Source organism: Herpailurus yagouaroundi, unplaced genomic scaffold (genome assembly GCF_014898765.1).
Source record: "Herpailurus yagouaroundi ecotype Mexico unplaced genomic scaffold, PumYag 100, whole genome shotgun sequence".
NCBI lineage: Eukaryota > Metazoa > Chordata > Mammalia > Carnivora > Felidae > Herpailurus > Herpailurus yagouaroundi.
The window spans coordinates 66234119-66253544 of NW_024412391.1; the positions used below are offsets into that span (position 1 = coordinate 66234119).

Genomic DNA, 19426 nt, shown 5'->3' on the forward strand with positions numbered 1-19426 from the left:
GGAAGAATGATGTTGCCATTTATTGACAAGGGGAAACATGCGGGAGGAGCAGGTCTGGGGGAAAAGATCAGGAGTTCAATTTTGGTAGTATTCAATTTGAGATGCCTACTAGAGGGCCACATGTACATGTTGAGTAGTTGCTCGAATATGCAAGTCTGGAGCCAAGAAAGGTGGGACTGGAGATAGAAATCTGGAAGCTGTCAGTGTGTAGATGATACTTAAATCATGAGACCGAATGAGATCATGTAGGCTCTAGGGAGTGTATGCAGATAGAAAGATCTGAGGATTATGCTCCAGGGCACTCTAAAAGTGAGAGGTCTGGCAGATGAGAACTCCACAAAGAAGTCTGAAAGGGACAGTTTAGGGAGGCAAAAGGAAAGCCATGAAAGAGTCCTGTCCTGGAATCCAAGTGAAGGAAATGTTACTAGGAAGGGATAGTAGACAGTTGTGTTGGATTCTGTTGATGGACTGAGATGAGGGCTGGGAAAAGACCAGGATGGAGACTTTGAGAACATCAGTTCCAGAGTGTTGGGCACCAAAGCCTAGTTCAGAAGGATTCACAAGAGGGGCGCCTGGGTGGCTCAGTTGGTTAAAGTGCCCAACTCTTCATTTCAGCTCAGGTCATGATCTCACGGTTCATGAGAATGAGCCCCATGACAGACTCTTAGCTGACAGTGCAGAGCCTGCTTGGGATTTCTCTCTCCCTCTCTCTCTCCCTCTTCTACTTACTCTCTCTCTCCCAAAATAAATAAACTTAAAAAAAAAAAAAGGATTCACAAGAGAATGGAAGTCTAGGAACTGGAAACAGCAAATACATTTGAACTGGGTATGTTTGTTTTATTTTTTTAATTTTTACTTATATTTATACATTTTTATTCTTATTTATTTACCTACTTTTAAGAAGACAGTGTGGAGCTACATTAATGGCATAATGTTGTTTTAGGATAATACATAGGAATGAGTAGGAAAACTTATAAACCTTAGAGCTGGAAAGGTCCTTAGGGACCACTGGGTCTCTAAATAAGAAATCAGAAATCCACAGAGACCAAGGCATTTGCCCAAAGTTGCCCAGCTAGTTACCACATGGAGCTGAAGCTAGAACCCAGGTGGTCTGATTCCCAGTTCAGTGCTCTTCTCGCTGCATCAATTTGTTGGCCTTCTTTTACTGCAGATCTGAGTTTTGTGAATTAGCAAATGAATGTAATAAAATCAAGGACTCTCTGCTATGAAGTGTATTTTGTTCATTTACTTTGACAAGGGTAGTTCAGCTTCAATAATTTATGTAACTTGATAGTATACACAGGAGAATGCCCTGTGGTGTATTTGGGAAAAGTAATGAATTTCTTCTAAATCAGCCCTCCGTTTACTTCCCTGCAATTAAATTTCTGTGAAGAAGTGGGGCAAGGCTGTTGGGGTTTCAGGACAGAGGGAGAATGACAGGGTGCCACCGAATTAGCCAGCTTTAACTACCAGATCCCCAGGTATCACTATTCTTGCTCGATAAATTTATAATTCCCCCTTTGGTGGCACACTAACACACTACTTCTAAGTTCTGGTATTATGTAAACTGGTGAGATTTTAAGCAACAGCATAAGAAAGAAAGATATTATATTGTTAAATGTTCTTCCAAAGCAAATAAGTGTCTGACATAGGCATACAACTTACTTTTTATATTAATCCATGGAACAACTGCATGCTTTGTGTAACCAAGATTCTATAACACTTGATACTCTTCTCGCTGAGTCTGATATAATAAAGTAGGCCAAGAAGGCTCTTTTAATTTATTTTTGTTCCATTTGCTCCTTTTAACCTGGCTTTGCTTCTGCTTGCATAAGTATTTTCCTTTTGTGGACATTCTTTTAAAAAAAATGCTATAAACTATCTTTAAGAATGTAGGCATTGTGGACTGAATTGTGTTCCTCCCAAATTCGTATGTTGAAGCCTTCATCCCCAGTGTGATGGTAGTTGGAGATGGGGTCTTTTGGGTGATAATTTGGGTTAGATGAGGTCGTGAGGGTGAGGCCCACATGATGACATTTGCGGCTTTGTAAGAAGAGGGAGAGAGAGAGACAGAGATCGATCTCTCTGCCATGTGAGGATATAGCAAGATGGCTTTCTGCAAGCCTGGAAGAGGCTTTGCCAGGAACAAAATATGCCAGCACCTTAATTGTGGACATCCCAGTGTCCAGAACTATGAGAAATAAATGTTAATTGTTTAAGCCCCCACAGTCTAGGTATATTTTGTTATAGCAGCCTGAGCGGACCAATACAGGGAGGTTCCTGGAATTGATGAACCTAAACCAGTACTTGGTTGCTTAATACAATCCATTCATTGGTTCTGCAACACTTCTTCCCAGGTGGACCTCCTTCCAAATCCCCTTGAAAAGGAAGCACATAAGGGTAACGCCCTTGCTGCTGCCATTTGCCAGGTGGTGAACTTTTAGAAGACTCAATACCAATGTGAAATTTAATTTGAATAATTTCTAAATATAGTCTACAGAATATTAACCTAGATAACAGAGTCCCCGAAAGCAGTCATTTCACCTTGGTTCCCGAAGTTTCCAAAGCCTAGGAATTTTGTTTTGTAAACATGTTTACAAGGACCACCACGTTGTTCTAAATGGAAATGGCTATAGTATTTAATACTGGGATTGTCCTTTCTTGCGACTGGATTTATGCTTCATAATGATTATCTACTAGACACAGAAATAGCATTTCTGTGACTCAAAATTGTTACCGGAGGCATTTAGCAGAATCTTGCTTTAAAAATATAATGATTTTTCATCTTTATTCTCCCCCCTTCAAAAGGTTTCACTGCTCCTGATGTTTAACGTTATGCAAAGACGTGTTTCTGCCAATGAATATCGCCTTATGGTTATGCTTCTGCAAATAGCCTGCTGTGAGCTGATAAAGGGATTAATGCAGCCAAAATTCTTAATCTGTGAAATTACAAATTAAATTCTCATATTAAAAATACCACCCTGAGGTATTTTTTGTGGTTTTAATTCCCCTCTGGTGTTCTGCATACATTGTGCTTGTTAATGACGAGGACAAGGCTGTCTCCGGTGGCAGCCTGCTGCCGAGTGATAATGTGCAGGCATTTACTTACTGATAGAAACTGGATTTAACCACTGGCTGATAAACTAAGTGGCAAGTGGGTAATAAGTCCATATTAACAGAAAAGTACCACTACAGAATTCAGAATTCACAGACCATCAAAATCCTGGCTTAAACTCAATCATCGAGTCAGATGGGATTGAGATGTCACAAGGAGGAGGGATATTAAGTTACAAGTTATACTAAATAGGAAAACAAACCATATGTTTGAATTTGATGAGCCAAAAACTAATGGGCCCATTTATATCTCTTTTTCTCAGTATAGGAAGATGGATCACTAATTCATTATTTTTCCATAGAAATTTTATCTTAAAAAAAATGGGAATAGCTAGCATAATGGTCAGTGGGTAGAGTTTTAGAAAGAAAGTAGGGCAGAGTATAGAATAAATATGGGTTGGGAATATATAAATGTTAAGGAAGACTTACTAAGCATAAGGGGGAGTAGTGGATTAATATATCTATAGACAGTTTAGGGTAAAAAAAAAAAGAAATTCAAATTAAATGTGGGATATCAAAAATGATTTAGGGTAGAAATACCCAGAGGAGTTGTTACTTGGGACTTAGCTGCAAAATAAAGGGTGATGTTGTCAAGGAGAATCTAATACTACAATGGGAGAAAAAGTTTAAAGTCTAGGAGATTAAATAACTTTATGTTATGTACCCATAAATAACTTTATGTTATGTATGGTAAGTATGTACCCGAGGATTAATAAATATATTATAAATATCTATGCATACATGCAGTATATTAATTTTTAAGGCAGTCAGAAAAGAGTATGGGAAGGAATATGTAGAATTGGCATTTGGAAAAGAACGCATCGCCATTGAACAAAAATGTTCTTACTGCAATAGTGTTTCGCAAAATTTCACAAGAATTCTGTTTCACACTTTGGAAGAAAGATGAGATCCTCCCAGCCATAAATCTCCCAAATATTTAAAATGTAATTGAAAAAGGCTGTGTAAATATGAACACTTTTGTAAAAACAAAACAAAAACCCACCCAGGAATGTGTTTTGTTTTAAAAAGATCCAGAGAGGAGCTGTCTGTATGAATACCAAAAGCATTTGTAGTTAAAATGAATTACAAGTCTTCGGTTCCTACATGTCAATTCAGTGCATTAGCCAATTGCCAACTCTTTGTCAGCTCACTGCATAGCAGCCCTTTTTACCGTTATTGTTACAACCAAGATGGTCTCTGAGAATCAAACAAAAATGAATCATTTCTCCTCTGTGTACTGCAGCCAGTTAAAAAGTACTCCATGCATGAAGCACTAAATATGTAAATCATATTTTCCTTTTCCTTTATGACTGCTCAGATCATTCTTTTGGACACATACATAATCAAATACAAAGACATGCAGTTGCAGACTGCAGAGCAGAGATAGCAAAAAAAGGAATCCATTTTCTTCCTCTGTCTGGTAAGCTAGGAATTGAATGGCAGGATTCCACTAAATATATACACACATGACTCCCTTTCCCTCATTCTCTCTCTCTCTCTCTCAATCTCTCACTAGCCCTCCCCCAACCCCTGCATATAAATACATACACACACATATATGTGTACATGTAATGAGTATGCAAACATACATAATCTTGCATATGCACACATAAAAACATGAACATTCTATAAATATGTTACACATAGATGCTACAATGATACGGCTTCTTTGATTGGATGTTTCAGATTTGTCATACTCACTATCGGTCAGTTCCCATAGCCGTGGGGGCAGGTCACTAAAATACTCGTGGCTCAAGGCAGCCTGTGCTGATAGTCTGTTCTTTGGGGAACACTGTAGGAGCTTGGAGGCCAGATCCTCTGCATAATTCACATAGCTGAGCCTGAAAACACAAGCAAAAAAGAGAAATCAGACCAAACAAGAAAATCCACTAAATAAGACATAAAGTTCACCTAATTGTTTTTTGAACTTATTTATTCCTGGCCAAAAAGCAAGTTAAATTATCTGCTGAAAATAAAAAGAAGCAGAATTCATGTTGGTTCTCAGAGTATCTGTTAATTTAAACTAGCTTTTACTCTCGATATCTCCGTTTCATTGATTTAAAACATTTCTAGTATAAGTAAAGGGTTGATACTTTCAGGATAGAACAAGGTGCCGAGATAGAAAATTTCAGGAGATAATTTATCAAAGAGTTACCAGAATTTGTTCACAGAATCTACCTATTGCATACACATCTGGATACATTTATAGGAAAGTTAATACAAAATAATTAGGAGAATTAAAATAAAACTACTATTAAGTTCTCTAGTTACTAAAGTTACTTTTCCTCTAAGAATTTACATTTTCTTACATTGAATATAAAATTATTGGCATAAGTACCCTGTCACATATCAACAATCATAATATTAACATGAAGTTAACAAAGGGAATATGTATAACCCACATGGGGCTGAATTAATTCAAGATGATCATTAAAACAATGGTAGATAGAAACTATGTGTCTTAAGATTACCAAAAAAGCAGAGAAGTCAAATCTCCCATGTGGTACAACTTCCAAATGCATACCAGATCACACAGTCCAGCCCAGCCTTGGTTTTCGTGGAATCTCTATTTCACAACTCAGCACAATCAAGCTCAGATAATTAACATAAAAATGATAATAGAAGTATTCCCGATAATGGCTGACATTGATGGATAGTTGAACACGTGTCAAGCACCTTTGTAGGCACTTTCCACACACCCTTGTATTTATTTAGTTGACCAAGGGAACTCTGTTTCCATCTAATGGCAGTGCAAGTGGATTATTCAATTAGCACGTTGAGTGGATTTAAACCCATCTACAATTACTTGACTCTAAAGTGGTTTGCATTTGTTTCAGAAAATTTCTAAAGGCAACCCGTGGATTCCTGAGTGTCTGCTGTAACAAGGTGCAATAAAGGACACTGACTCTCAGAAAGAGCCAGAAAGTGTGAGGGCAAGTTGCATCTGCTGGTGAGTATTTTTTCAAAAGTCTTGAAGCTACTAAGCACATGGTCAATGAACTTTCTTCAATAATCAACAATTCTCCCCCTTCTTGTACTCAAGCTGCTCTTCAGCATTGATTTAAAATTGTTATAGGGGAGGGGAAGATTGAAAGTGAGGAAGAGGAAAGGAGGTAATGAATTCGAGGAGCAAAAGAAGCAGGGAAAGAGCAAAGAAAAATACTACTTGGAGGAACCCCCCTAAGAGGCCTCTCTAAGTCTTCATAAATGAAGGTCTTACAGATGGGTTCAGTATTTGCTGCAGTGGCTGTTTAAAAAACAACTTATCAGTGGATTGATTTTAAATGTCTCAGCCTGGAAAAGACAAATTTGTCCACAGGAAAAGGAAGCATTCTCTAAATTCTCTACAGTTTGTTTGTTTTTTTTCTCCTTTCCTTTAAGAGGGGCCACAGCCATCCATATTATTGTTTCCTCTTCCTAAGATTTTCATTATTATAAACTTCATTAACATCTTTTAAAATACCAAAGGCAAAGTTTGAGATTAGGTAAAGCTCATGGTAAAAGCTGCACTTATATTGAATTTACATTTTATATATAATCATGGTGAACACGATCATTGGTATCAATTTTACATAGCTTTGATGAAACAGAACAACAGTGCCAGACTGAGACTAGATTTGAATTTTGGGGCTTAATTCTGTTACAAGAGTGATGAACCACCTTATGTCTACAGTCCTTCCAGCTCCAATATGCAATGAATCACAATCTGTATAACTGTCGATTACATTCAGACTTAGTGCATATAATACCTAAATATAAAGAATTAACTGATATAAGACAATTCCATTTCACCTTCCCCAAATGGACTGACGTCAAACCTTAAGGTTGATGAGATAATCAAATGCTTATTTGTGATATGCAGGCTATATACAAATATTTAAATTATCACAAAATTATTTTAATTTAGAATGCTTGCTATTTCCTCATTTGCATTTCAAGAACCACTTTTATTCCAACTCTCCACATTTTCAACATCACCGTCTGTCATTTCGTGAACCACTTTCTGAGTCCATCCAAGTTGTTTGAGATATGACACTTCCAGGATACCTTATTTGGACATCTTCTCCCAAGCCATAAGTGCACGTTATCAGAATGCCAGAACGATTTGGTTGTCTTCACTTTCTATTTAAAAATCTTCCCTTGTAATTCCATTAAATTTTGTTTTATATATTCTAGAGCTAGGTAATTTAATGTGTAATAGTTTAGCATTTTTATCTTTCCCTGGTAAATTTAGTCTTTAATCTCTCTGTAGTGAACTTCTTTATTTTCAGTAAAGCTTTTGGACTAACGTTCATTTTTTTTTTTCTTATATTCATTTAATGACCTCAGCTTTTGTTTAGTACTTGCCTGGTGTACCTTTGTCATTTTCTTACTTTTAATGTTTCCTATCCATAATTTTAAGATACCTCTTTCACAAATAGTATATAGCTGGATTTAATATTTATCCAAGGAGAAAATTTAGTCCATTTACAGTTTGTGATTACTGACATATTTGGAATTACTACTAACATCTTAATACTGCATTCTATTTTATTCTTGTGTTTTTTTCTCTTTTCCTGCCTCCTTTTAAATTGAATTTTAAAACTGAAGATCTCCATCCTCTATTTTAGAAATTACACATTCTATTTCTATCTGTTTAATGATTACTCTTAGCTTTTTCTTTCTTTCTTCTTTCTCATTTCAGTATTTATTTAGATGTTTAAACTCTTGCACTAAGTTTTTACAAGCTGATGGACACTGACAAATTGTTTTTTGTAAGTGTAATTATACATTCCAGACATTATAAATATATGATTGAACATTAATACCCAGCACCAATTGTCTTACCAATTACATAAGACAAGGTGTCAAGTATACAAATATTGTTACACAGATCAACAGGAAAAAAAAATATTAGACATCTACTCAATTCATTAGCAGAAACTAAATTCTCTTTTTACAAGATTGGGAGAGAAGGAAAAAGTTCACACTTTTAACAACAGAAGTTGGCAAGCAACTTCCAATAAAAATAGGAAAAAAATTACAGAATTTTCAGAAATTTTATGATTAAGAATTATTTGAGCTACAAGAACAAAGCACGTTTACTTTAAAAACAAGTATTTACTAAAAGGCATATTCAATATGTCCTACACAAGACAAGCACTACTTTTTACTAAAAGCACTTAACAGCTCACTCTCACCCTTTCCACCCTCTCTTTTAACTTGCATCCCAAAGTGCAAACATTCAATTAACTTTAAGACGTTTCTGTCTGGAGACGTTAAAGATATGTGCTTCTGTTACAATGTGGACTTTATGTGAACTTTTCAACCAAAGGTCTGTGATTTTCAAAATGGAGGTTTTCATAATAACACAAAATGAGATTTATAGAAAGATGTTAAAAAATCATTATAAGACTTGGTTAAAAGCCAACAAAATCAGTGGTTACACAACCTGATGAATACCATTTTAAATGTGAGAGACATAAACATAAAGTAGCAGGCAAATAGCCATATGGGCCCTACCGTCAATGTGTGAAATGACTGAAGGGATAAACCACAGAAGATCTAGATTGTTTTCCGTAGTTCTTGAATTTTAATTTTGTAGATATTAATAACATTCAAGTATCGTGGCTGGGTATTTTGGCACCCAATCTCTTACAATTTTTTATATATTGATAAAATTCTGGCATGTGAATAGATGTGAAGAAGACTTATAACTCAAACTGCACGCTTTCAGGAAAGGTCAACTGATAAAAACTGATAAGCATGTTTTAAATGCTGAACAGCAAGAATCCTTTGCTAAGTTTCCAAACAGACCGATGATAATCCAAACACAGAGGCTGCAACTCTGCCAAGCTTGAAGCCTGATAAAACTGCTTATCAATACTCCTATGAAAGCTTCATTAGATTTATCATTCACCAAGCTTATGTGTTGGCTAATAATGTATGATAAACTGGGTCCTGTCTTAAGCTCCATTTCCAAGGCAATACCATCAGTAGACCAGTTTTATTGACTGTAGCCGCAGTTTTTATGACTACTGGTATCTATGAAGTACAGCTAGATTTTAGGACAAAAAGTTGCTTGCTTTTAAAAGCTCTAATTTGTCTAATAAACTTTGCTGCACCTTTATATTTCATGCCACCTTCAATTAGTGCTAGGACAACCAGATTAGAGCTCTCCCAAGACCCCCAACATGATGACAGTGACACAACAGCCAGGTTCTTCAAGAAACGTCATTTTTATGAAACCTAACAGGTCCTCAACAGCCTGTCTGGATGGTAGTGCACCACCCCCAGATGGTCAGTCCAGGACCTGGATGCCTTCTTTCTCCACAAGAGCAGTGTGGTCAGGTTGCGTCACATATCCTTACTATGTGGTAATGCCAGACTTTTTAAGTTTCTCTATAAATTTGTTTAGGGTCACACTGCTTAGACTGTCCAGTGTATGACTTCACAAGAGTTGGTCAGTTCATCTGAGCCATATGTAGTTAAAAAACACTCAACCGGATTATGAGAAATTAAAAAAAAAGAATATAGAATATAGAAGTGATGTAAAGAAACTGTAGTCTACTTCAATATACTAACTATACTTGGAACTCTCCGTGCTTTGAGTGAGAAGTTGGGAGTAATGGGAAATGAAATGAACCCCCAAGCTAGCAGCAGCAATTTTTTAATCCAGTAATGAGGCAAGAGAAAGGAAGTTCCCCCAGGTTTAGCCCATCTAGGTCAGAAAGCTTGTAAAATGCTTTCCTGATTTTAAACCCACCCTCCTGTGTCCTAGTTAACTCGTCTCATGGAGCTTCTTGGTGGAACAGTAATGAATTTCTATAGTTCACTTGTATGTACAGAGGTTGTGCTGTGTTCTTAACAGGTCTCCACTGCCCTTCAGAACTTAATAAATATGTGACCAAGAGCACCACAGAGCTGCCCAATCTGCAGTCAGGGGTGTCCTCTTTTGGGGTCAGTTGGTTTTGTTTTGTTTTTGTTTTTTACCATCAAGGATCTCAGAAGAACCTTCCACACTTTACATCTTCACCCTCAGTTCTAGTGGGCAGCTCCTTAACTTTTGAACATTTCTCTTTAACTGCTTAACATTTAAACTGTAGCTTCACCTTCCTGCTGAATGATACAAGAACATGGGAACACCTCACTTCTTGTGATACCAGTCCCATGTTTCATGTGGGATTGTCTCATATTTTATTCCTATTTTCTGTGATTTTCAAAAACACACATATTAAATGCCGCTATTATTATTACTTAGATTTACTGATGTTTATAACTTATTTAATCACCTTTCTTTTCATGTTTCATACGTTCCTTCTCTTCCTTAGTTTTTTTGTATCTGAAATATACATGTCAGAAGTTCTTTCCACGATGAAAGAACTTAGTGGCAAATTCTCTCCGTTTTGTTTTCATACAGGATAATAGTTTCGCTGCAGATATAACTGCAGGTTCAAAGCCTTTCCCCCTAACTCTGAAGATATTATTTCACTGGCTTCTGTTGTTGCCGCTGCCAGCTCTTATCTTCCTCCTTTTAGGATTGCAGTGTAAGGTGTTCTTTTGATTTCACCTGCTTGGTATTCAGTGTTTCCTGAATATGAGGCTTCATGTCTTTCAACAATCCTGGAAAAAATCTCAGTCATTACTTTTCTTTTTATTTCTTTAGTTTTTTTTTAAACGTTTATTTATTTTTGAGACAGAAAGAGAAAGAGCATGAATGGGGGAAGGTCAGAGAGAGAGAGGGAGACACAGAATCTGAAACAGGCTCCAGGCTCTGAGCTGTCAGCACAGAGCCCAACGCAGGGCTTGAACTCATGAACTGCGAGATCATGACCTGAGCCAAAGTCCAACGTTCAACCAACTGAGCCAAGCAGGCACCCCATTAGTCATTACTTTTCAAATATTGCTTATCCCCATTCTCTCCCTTCTCTCATTTTGTAACCACAACGTAATGCCATCTTCCAAAATTTTCCGTGCCTTTACTTGTTCTTTCATATTTTCCTTCTGTCCCTCCCTGTGCTCTCCATTCTGAGCAATTACTTCAGAGCTATCTTCCAGTTCAACTAATTCTCTAATAAGCTGCATCTAATAGGCTGTTTTCCTTGTTCATTTTGTTTTTAGAAGTTCTTTTTAAGTCTTTGACAAATATGTGTGTCCAGTTTTGATGACTTCTTGTTCAAGTTTTAGATTTGATCTTTTCTTTCTTTATAGCATTTTAAATATAGCTATGCTCTATGTCTCATAATTTCTAATATCTGAGGTTCTGGGTGAGGTGGCCAATTTTGTTGCTTTTGCTACTGACCCTCACTCACAATGACTTTTTCTCAGATGTTTTATAATTCTGGATTGTGAGCTCATGCTTGGCTAATGTTAATCTGTGGGAATCCTGAGGGGACTGGGTTGAGAATATCTTTCTCCATAGGGATTTTCTTTTGCTTCTGCCAAGAGCCCTGAGGCTCTCTTAACACTTAGGCACTCCAAGTTCTTTCTGTTGGCTTCTGCAACCTTGTGAGTTCCGTAAATTTAAATCTAAAATTCTAGAATTTTCAGGGGACTTTTTCATCCCCATCCAGAGCCAAGGCCAACACAGTTGTCCTTGCCAGTCTCTCAGCTGGAAGCAGATGTTTTTCAGCCAGCCCATTACTGAGGTTGAAGTGTTTTGAGTGTCTTGACTATGTGGGGAACCTGGATTCCTATGCTGTGCCTTTCTCAGGCCCAAAGCTTTGTTTCCTGACCCTGAAATGGTTCCACGTTCCTGTTTTAACAATATCTCCAGGGTAGCCGCAACTTTAATACTTACTTATCACTCTGGTTTCTTCATTCTTGATGCCTGGAGATTTCACTTAATGGTATGTTGGTTCAGCTATACATATGCATTTGAAAGCATGTGCTTGTTGTGTCTTCTCCAGCATTTTAGGTCAATTTTTGTGCTAGTAGGAGAGACTTGTCCCTGCCATAAGCATTTATTTATAATCTTTTCAATCTAATTAGTTACTATAAAATCATCTATACTTGTAATGTTTAGGACTTTCTCTCTGGAATCACTATATCAGTGTTGTTTCCCTACTTAAAAACAAACAAACAAACAAACAAACAAACAAACAAAACAACAATTACTTCTTTTACATCACCTCTATGAAGCCTCAAAATCAGCTAACTGAAGTTTTAGGGGAATGTTCTTTCACCACTCAACTTTATATGTCAGTCTCAAATGCACTGCCTAAATGAAAGAAGCCAAAGGCTACATACATACTCAATAATTCCACTTATATGACATTCTGGAAAAGGCAAAATTATAGAAATTAAAGAGTGGTTGTCAGAAGCTGGGTGTGGGAAGGGTTAACAAAGGGCACAAGAGAATTTTCTCAAATGGTTCTACATCTTGATTATGAAGGATGGACATTAGGCCATCTAGAGATGTGAGATGGTAGGATCAGGGGAACTCGCCAAGGAAATTCAGCAGAGGGAAGAGTGCAGAGAGATGAGTTGTTGCAGACTGTCACCAGGAACATTCAACCCTTAGGGGTGGACAGCTGACTCTTGTGAGTGGCTGACATCAGGACTTCCATGTCTCGGCAGGGGGCGGTGTGCAATGGCTCAGGGGATGTCCTGACAAATGGGGAGGTGCTCCTGCCAGTGGTGAGGCCTTCCCACTGACTTCAGTGCTTGATCCCACGTCACCAAGCGGGGACCGGCCTCTGGCTGTCAGACTGTGCCTATCAGCTGGGAGGGTGGATTCAGGGAGCTCCATGTTCATGAAGGGTCACATAAACATGGTAGGGTATGTGGGACAGAGGAATTTCATGTTCATTCCATATTCATTTTTAAAAAGTAAAAGATGTTTTTTGTTTGTGGAAACTCTCTGAAAAACCTAAGGAATTTTAAAATTATAAATCTAGATGACAATGAGAAGAAACAATCTCTACTGAATTCAGAATGTGTGTGGAGAGCACCTTATGAGTAAGTTTCAAACAAATGCTTTTAGTATAGTTGAAAATAATGGTATGTTGCTATTCTAATCATAATGAATATTTTTCACTTTCCTAGTTCTTATCCATACCCACACAACACACACACACACACACACACACACACACACACACACACAACTTTACTTGCATTAAAAAGAAAGATATGAAAGAAGGTGACATGAAGAGTAAATGACTGCCTCAGACCAGGGGTATGGAGCAGGATGTTTCCTTTATTCCATGTGCTGGTCAGTTTCTGCACCTCAAGAATGAGGAAGATGAAACACATGGTCTTTGAAGGCTGTCTAGCTCTAAGGTTATATGCCCTCCAATCTAGGAAGAACCTCATTGTGAGCTAGACGCAGGGAGGGTTAGTATAGCCACACTTGCCTGCTATCACGAACCTACCAGAATGTCCCCCCTTGTCACCAGTGAGATGATCTAACGTGCCTCTCTTCACTCAACCTGTCAACTAACTGCCTTGAAAGCTCACCTAAGTTTCTAAGTCATCCTGAAAACAAAGAGCAAAGTGAATCCGAGTGTTTTGCCAGATTAAAGGAGACTGATAAAGTGGAGAAGACAGAAATGAAGGTGAAGGATGAATATGATGGGGCAGAAAAGAGACAGAGTGGAGCTATGGTGAGGCAGCAAGGGCTACTTCCTATAAGGCATGATTCCCAGTGTAGCCTGGGAATAGGACATCTGCTGAATGACTGAGTGTTTATGTGAGGACACAGTATATCGACTATTACATTTATAGAAACTTTACCTGAGAAACATGCATATAAAAAGCAATCAGTTTTGAGCAAAAACATCTTAAGGTCAAGTCCCAGTCCTTAAGGTACATCTTCAAAGTATACACCTCTTAGGGGTGCCTGGGTGGCTCAGTCAGTTAAGTGTCTGACTTTGGCTCAGGTCATGATCTTGCAGTTCATGAGTTTGAGCCCTGTGTCAGGCTCTGTGCTGACAGCTCAGAGCCTGGAGCCTGCTTCAGATTGTGTCTCCCTCTCTCTCTTTCCTTCAATTTTCTCTCTCTCCCTTTCTTTCCTCTTTTTCTTTCTTTCAGTGAGAAGGAAATTGGTTCTTGTCTTTTTAAAGGTACAACAAACTAGCAGAACAAGTTTTTTTTTGGTTTTTGTTTTTGTTTTTGTTTTTTTTTTACACACTGTAATTTGAAGACACTTCCTCTAAAATTAATGATACATCTGCTTTTGGAACTACTAAGACAAGTCACATTTTGTCACCTTCCAAATATCTCTATAAAAATCTTCACTGGGATTTATTAATATTTTAGCTAATGAAAACTAGACATACAAAGTAGAGATGTAATAGGTTCCATCTATTTAGGCATTCAATGGAGATACTACCTTCTATATAACAGTTGAAGAGGAAGTAAAAGGGAACAAAAACTTCTAGACTATTCCTTCCTGCATTCTATGATGGCACAGAACTACATACACTGTGGGCCTGTATGTGGAGCATTCTATGTGCTTGGTCTCACAGGAAATAGAGCAACCCGAGTGAGATGCTGAAGGTCTCTATATTCACGCTTGACTCACTCACTGTCACTCTTCACAGGGCAAAGCTGGGGCCCTGGGTCCTTTCATTTGACAGTACACACAGTGTCACTGTGGCAAAGATGCCAATGTGGGCATTGGCTACTGGATTATACAGCAATTAATCTCTTGCAAATGATTTGTGAAGAAGCCCACCCACCCATAAAGGCAGGCTGTTTCCTCAACTGTACTGACCAGGACTGTCAGATGCAGTATTCTTTTTTGATGTCTACACATCAAAAGCAGAATGCTCATTTAATTACCTTCTTATCAAAGCTTTTGACTTAGAGGGAGGACTGTGGTCATAAAACTGCTCTGATTTTTCAAAAAGTGACTTATGTTTAGAAAATAGGCTTAAATTTATTCATTTTGCAAAGAGGGGTCAGTAATTTGTCAAGCAGAGCATGAAGGAAACCCCTGACATTGGAATAAACTTTTGGGGAAGATAAAAACTAATAAGGAAAGGTTTAAGCCTGGGCAGTGAACTTCTCAACCCCAGGTGCTAGGCTGTGCAATGAAAAGAGAGGCAAGACTCTTAGTTACATTAATACTGAACACAGAGTTATTTAATGCTGAGACTTCCTTTGTCAATGCACTGCTATAGAAAAAAAAATTTAATGAGATTCCTCCCCTCAAGGTAAGCAGATAACATTTTAATATCAGTTTCCATAAATAGGTTGTGTTTTGTTGTGCATAGAAAATTGTTCAGTTCTCATTCATTTATTCTGGTGAAACTGTTTAATGACACAATCTCCCATGGAAGACACTCATTCCTATAGTGGTCAGTTCACCTGACCGTCAAAATATTGTATCATGATAATGTTATAGATAAGGAACTCTACAGTTTACAAAATGCTTTCACATGTATTATTTTATTTGATCTAGATAATCAAAGGGTCAAAATGAAGAGTATCTAGGTTTGTGACTCTTAAGTCTTAGTGTCCATTACATGTCACACCAAAGATTTAGTACTAATACCATACATGCCTACACACCTACAAGATGTGTGTTACCAAGTTAGTAAGAGGGTTATTGGGTTATTTTAAAGTTTTCCTTACGGAAACCTGACATTTTTCTATATTTCTCTTTTTTCTATAATTCTGAACTCTATTTCTGTAGAAATACTCTTTCTATATTCTTGTTAACACCCGCATGGCCCAATATTAAATAAAGACAACAAAGAGAGTCCAGCTTTTACATGGATAAGATGAATAGAGCCCAAAGTTAGTCATGTTAATTCATACTTCTCAGTCTCTCCTTCATCTCTAACCCTTACTCAATACATAGTTGCTATTACAGTAAACTCTATCTGGTGGAAAAGTACACAAAATGCTGGAGAGTCCTCAGCAGGATATGAATCAATCAAGTTCTTGAAAACACTACCACTGACACTCAAGAGTATTATAAATGCCAAAAAAGTGGACCAGAAAGAGGAAAATATTAAATTCTTGTCTTGGACTTTAGAGCTTAGTTAGATAATATTTATCCCAAATTTCCTAGCTTTGATTTTATTTATTACTATTTTCTACCCTCCCTGGAAAACAAAAGTCTTTGCGATGTTTAAGTTCACTCCAAAATCATATAAAAAGTGGTCTGGCTTTTACAAATTGGTTAATTTATCACATGATTATACTAGCCTTTCTTAGGTACTCATATGAAGCTATAGATTATACTTAGCATTTCCCATGTACTAATATGAAGCTATAGATTTTCATGTTTACATTTTATAAATCTACTGATACAGATATAAAATATTCGTGGAGATAAACTAAGTGAACCTCTTGCTATATTATTTTCAACAAAAGCTATTGTGTATTTAAGCTTATTTTTACTTAACTACTACAAAGACAGACCATGCTTTCATTTAACCTGTTTATACAAAGGAGATGGTTAACTAGTTCACTACATTATTTTTGCAGACATTCTATGTTAATTTCCTCTCCAATTCTTCTCAGTGCCTAGTAGCAGTTACTTTTTTTAGTTGTAAAGTCTTATTCATTTATTTATTTATTTATAATTTTTAAAATTTATTTAATTTAATTTATTTAATTTTTATTTATTTAATTTATTATAATTTATTTATTTTTGAGAGACAGGAGAGAGAGCACAAGCAGGAGAGGGGCAGAGAGAGACAGGGAGACATAGAATCTGAAGCAGGCTCTAGGCTCCAAGCTGTTAACACAGAGCCCCACACAGGGCTCGAATCCATGGACCATGAGATCATGACCTGAGCCAAAGTTGAACACTTAACCAACTGAACCACCCAGGTGCCCTGTAAAGTTTTATTTTTTAATAGCTTATATGTAACTCATATGTACTCAACCTCTAATTCTGTCTAAATAATATAATTTTTAAAAATTTTTTCTAAGATTTGTTAGAGCTCACCAAACATTGACATTTTTCTTCTATAGGAATGGTACAAACCTGTCAGGCATTATACTTGTACCTCAGTTATGTTTTAGAAAAGATTCATAGTTTTAGTGGACTAGTGATTATATGATTCTATGCTTTTGTTGAGTATTTTACTTTAATAATGTGGTTTACAGCAGAAGAGGCACAAATAATTACTTTTTAATCCTCTGACTGAAGGACATGAGAGAAAAGGATACTTTATTTCAATAAAAGAAATGAGTAAAAATATATTAATAATAACTAACCCTTGTAAACAGAAGGATAAAACTTACAGAATACTTAAAATTCTAAACTCACAAGTCAGTATAGAATACCCACAAAACCCAAAGGATGTGCATTCAACAGAATTGATTTTCAACATCCAAGTTATTTTGTTTATTGTTATATCCAATCATAAACACTAGACCTTCATAACCACACAACCATAACCACATGACCTTCCCTGTGTGGAATTCCATTGTTAGCTCAAGGACATCAGGCAACTTGTAACCTTTCCAACTTCCGATTATAGATCAGGATAAAATTAATAACTCTCTTCTACTTCACAGGACTGCTGTGAAGATTGACCTTTGCTTACCATAACTTGCTTAAATAGATCATCAGATTATTTTACCTGTTTCAGAAATTTTCAAAATGTCTTTATGAAATCAAGAGTGAAGCAAATTGTTAATGAATGTTCTACCCTTGTGACATTTTTTTTTTTAATTTTTTTTTTAAATTTTTTTTTTCAACATTTATTTATTTTTGGGACAGAGAGAGACAGAGCATGAATGGGGGAGGGGCAGAGAGAGAGGGAGACACAGAATCGGAAACAGGCTCCAGGCTCTGAGCCATCAGCCCAGAGCCTGACGCGGGGCTCGAACTCACGGACCGCAAGATCGTAACCTGGCTGAAGTCGGACGCTCAACCGACTGCGCCACCCAGGCGCCCCTACCCTTGTGACATTTTTGACATTTATGCTATTTAGACAATAAAGATGATCCAATTTTCCTGAATATAAGTGACTGATTATAGCACTGTTTCTTCTGAAAAAGACAATTCTCATTTTTGATGATAAAAGATTGCATCGGGAGTTTAAATTCAAATCTTCATTTATAAAAAGATTTAATGCATACAATAAAAAATTAATGCATATTAAACCTTAGCAATGGCTTTATGTTTTACATTTCAGATAGATATGTTCTAAATATTTAGTCCAAATTATATGGACAGTATGAAAAACATTTTGACTACAAAAGGCTGCAAAACTGTTTAACTTATTGGTGCATCTATATTATGTTAAATTGAGTTAATGGAAACTGGTTAACTTCACAGCCTTTTATTCCTCAGAAACCCTATGGAAGTTACAAATCTCATCATCAGAGGCAGTTTTGGAAGCTGATATCTGCTTCACCAGAATGGAACGGTGCATCCTCTGACTATAAACAGTGCTAAAAATAGCGAAAGGTATCATTTTGCGTGATATTATTTCACCAAAAGAGAAGAAAAATATATCTTTAATCCTGAACAAAACCTCTTCAAAGTTTATGTTCTCAATAAACCTTTCACTGAAAACTGCAAATATAACGTAGTAATGCAATAAATGCCCTAACAAATATATCAGATTTTTCACTTAATGCTTTTTACAGGCTTAAACCAAATGGAGTAAAAGGAAATCACCTTTTACAGTCTGACTCCTACAGGAAGAATGCCTTGCTGTTACGCTTTTTAAAGAAGCCATGGTGAATTTATATCAATTTTGGTGAATCTTGGGGCTTGATAAAAGAAAGAAAAATACCAGCACAGTTAACATTCCACAGAACTCACTTCACATGTTTATTTCCTTAGAGACTGGACATGATCCAAGATATTAAGAAAAACATAAAAAGAAAAAAAATGAAGGCAAAAGCTGTACAATTTAGCACCCATGCTAATATAGATGTTCCCTTATTCCTTAAAAAAAAAATGTCATCTTGTAGACTAAGGGTATTATATGGTTAGGATTAGAGAAAAATCACTAAAACCAGTGCTCCCATTTAAATCAATACGAAAGAAAATTTGGTTAGGTCAGAGCTTATTATGGGTTGTTGAATTTTAGTTAAGGCAAATGAACACTATATTTTCTGGGGATTCTAACTTCAGCTTCTTTATTTTATATTGCAGATATTGCATCTGGTCTTGAAAATATATGACTTCATTATGATGTGAAAAAGAACTGTATGCTTATGTCCAAAACAAGAATTGGGTTAGACCTGTCAAATATTTGGACATCCTTTATAAAGGGCCTGATGATCCTTGGGAAGAAAAGTCAAAATATCTTTCAGTGTTTATTGCTCTTGCAAGGAGCCTCCCATCTTCCCTGTCAGAGCATTTCTTCTAGACTCTACTCTGAATCACTTGCCTGTTGAACTATCTGAT

At 36.7% G+C, this 19426-nt stretch overlaps 1 protein-coding gene across 9 annotated transcripts in view; it reads right to left on the reverse strand.

The window, feature by feature from the left end:
• Positions 1-19426, reverse strand: part of CDK14 (cyclin dependent kinase 14) — a 633016-nt gene that overhangs the window by 105433 nt on the left and 508157 nt on the right. For all 9 annotated transcript variants that reach the window (XM_040471560.1, XM_040471565.1, XM_040471562.1 and 6 more), the window contains one exon: positions 4816-4955. In XM_040471560.1, coding sequence (XP_040327494.1) covers positions 4816-4955 — 140 coding nt within the window. The remainder of the gene's footprint in view (positions 1-4815; positions 4956-19426) is intronic.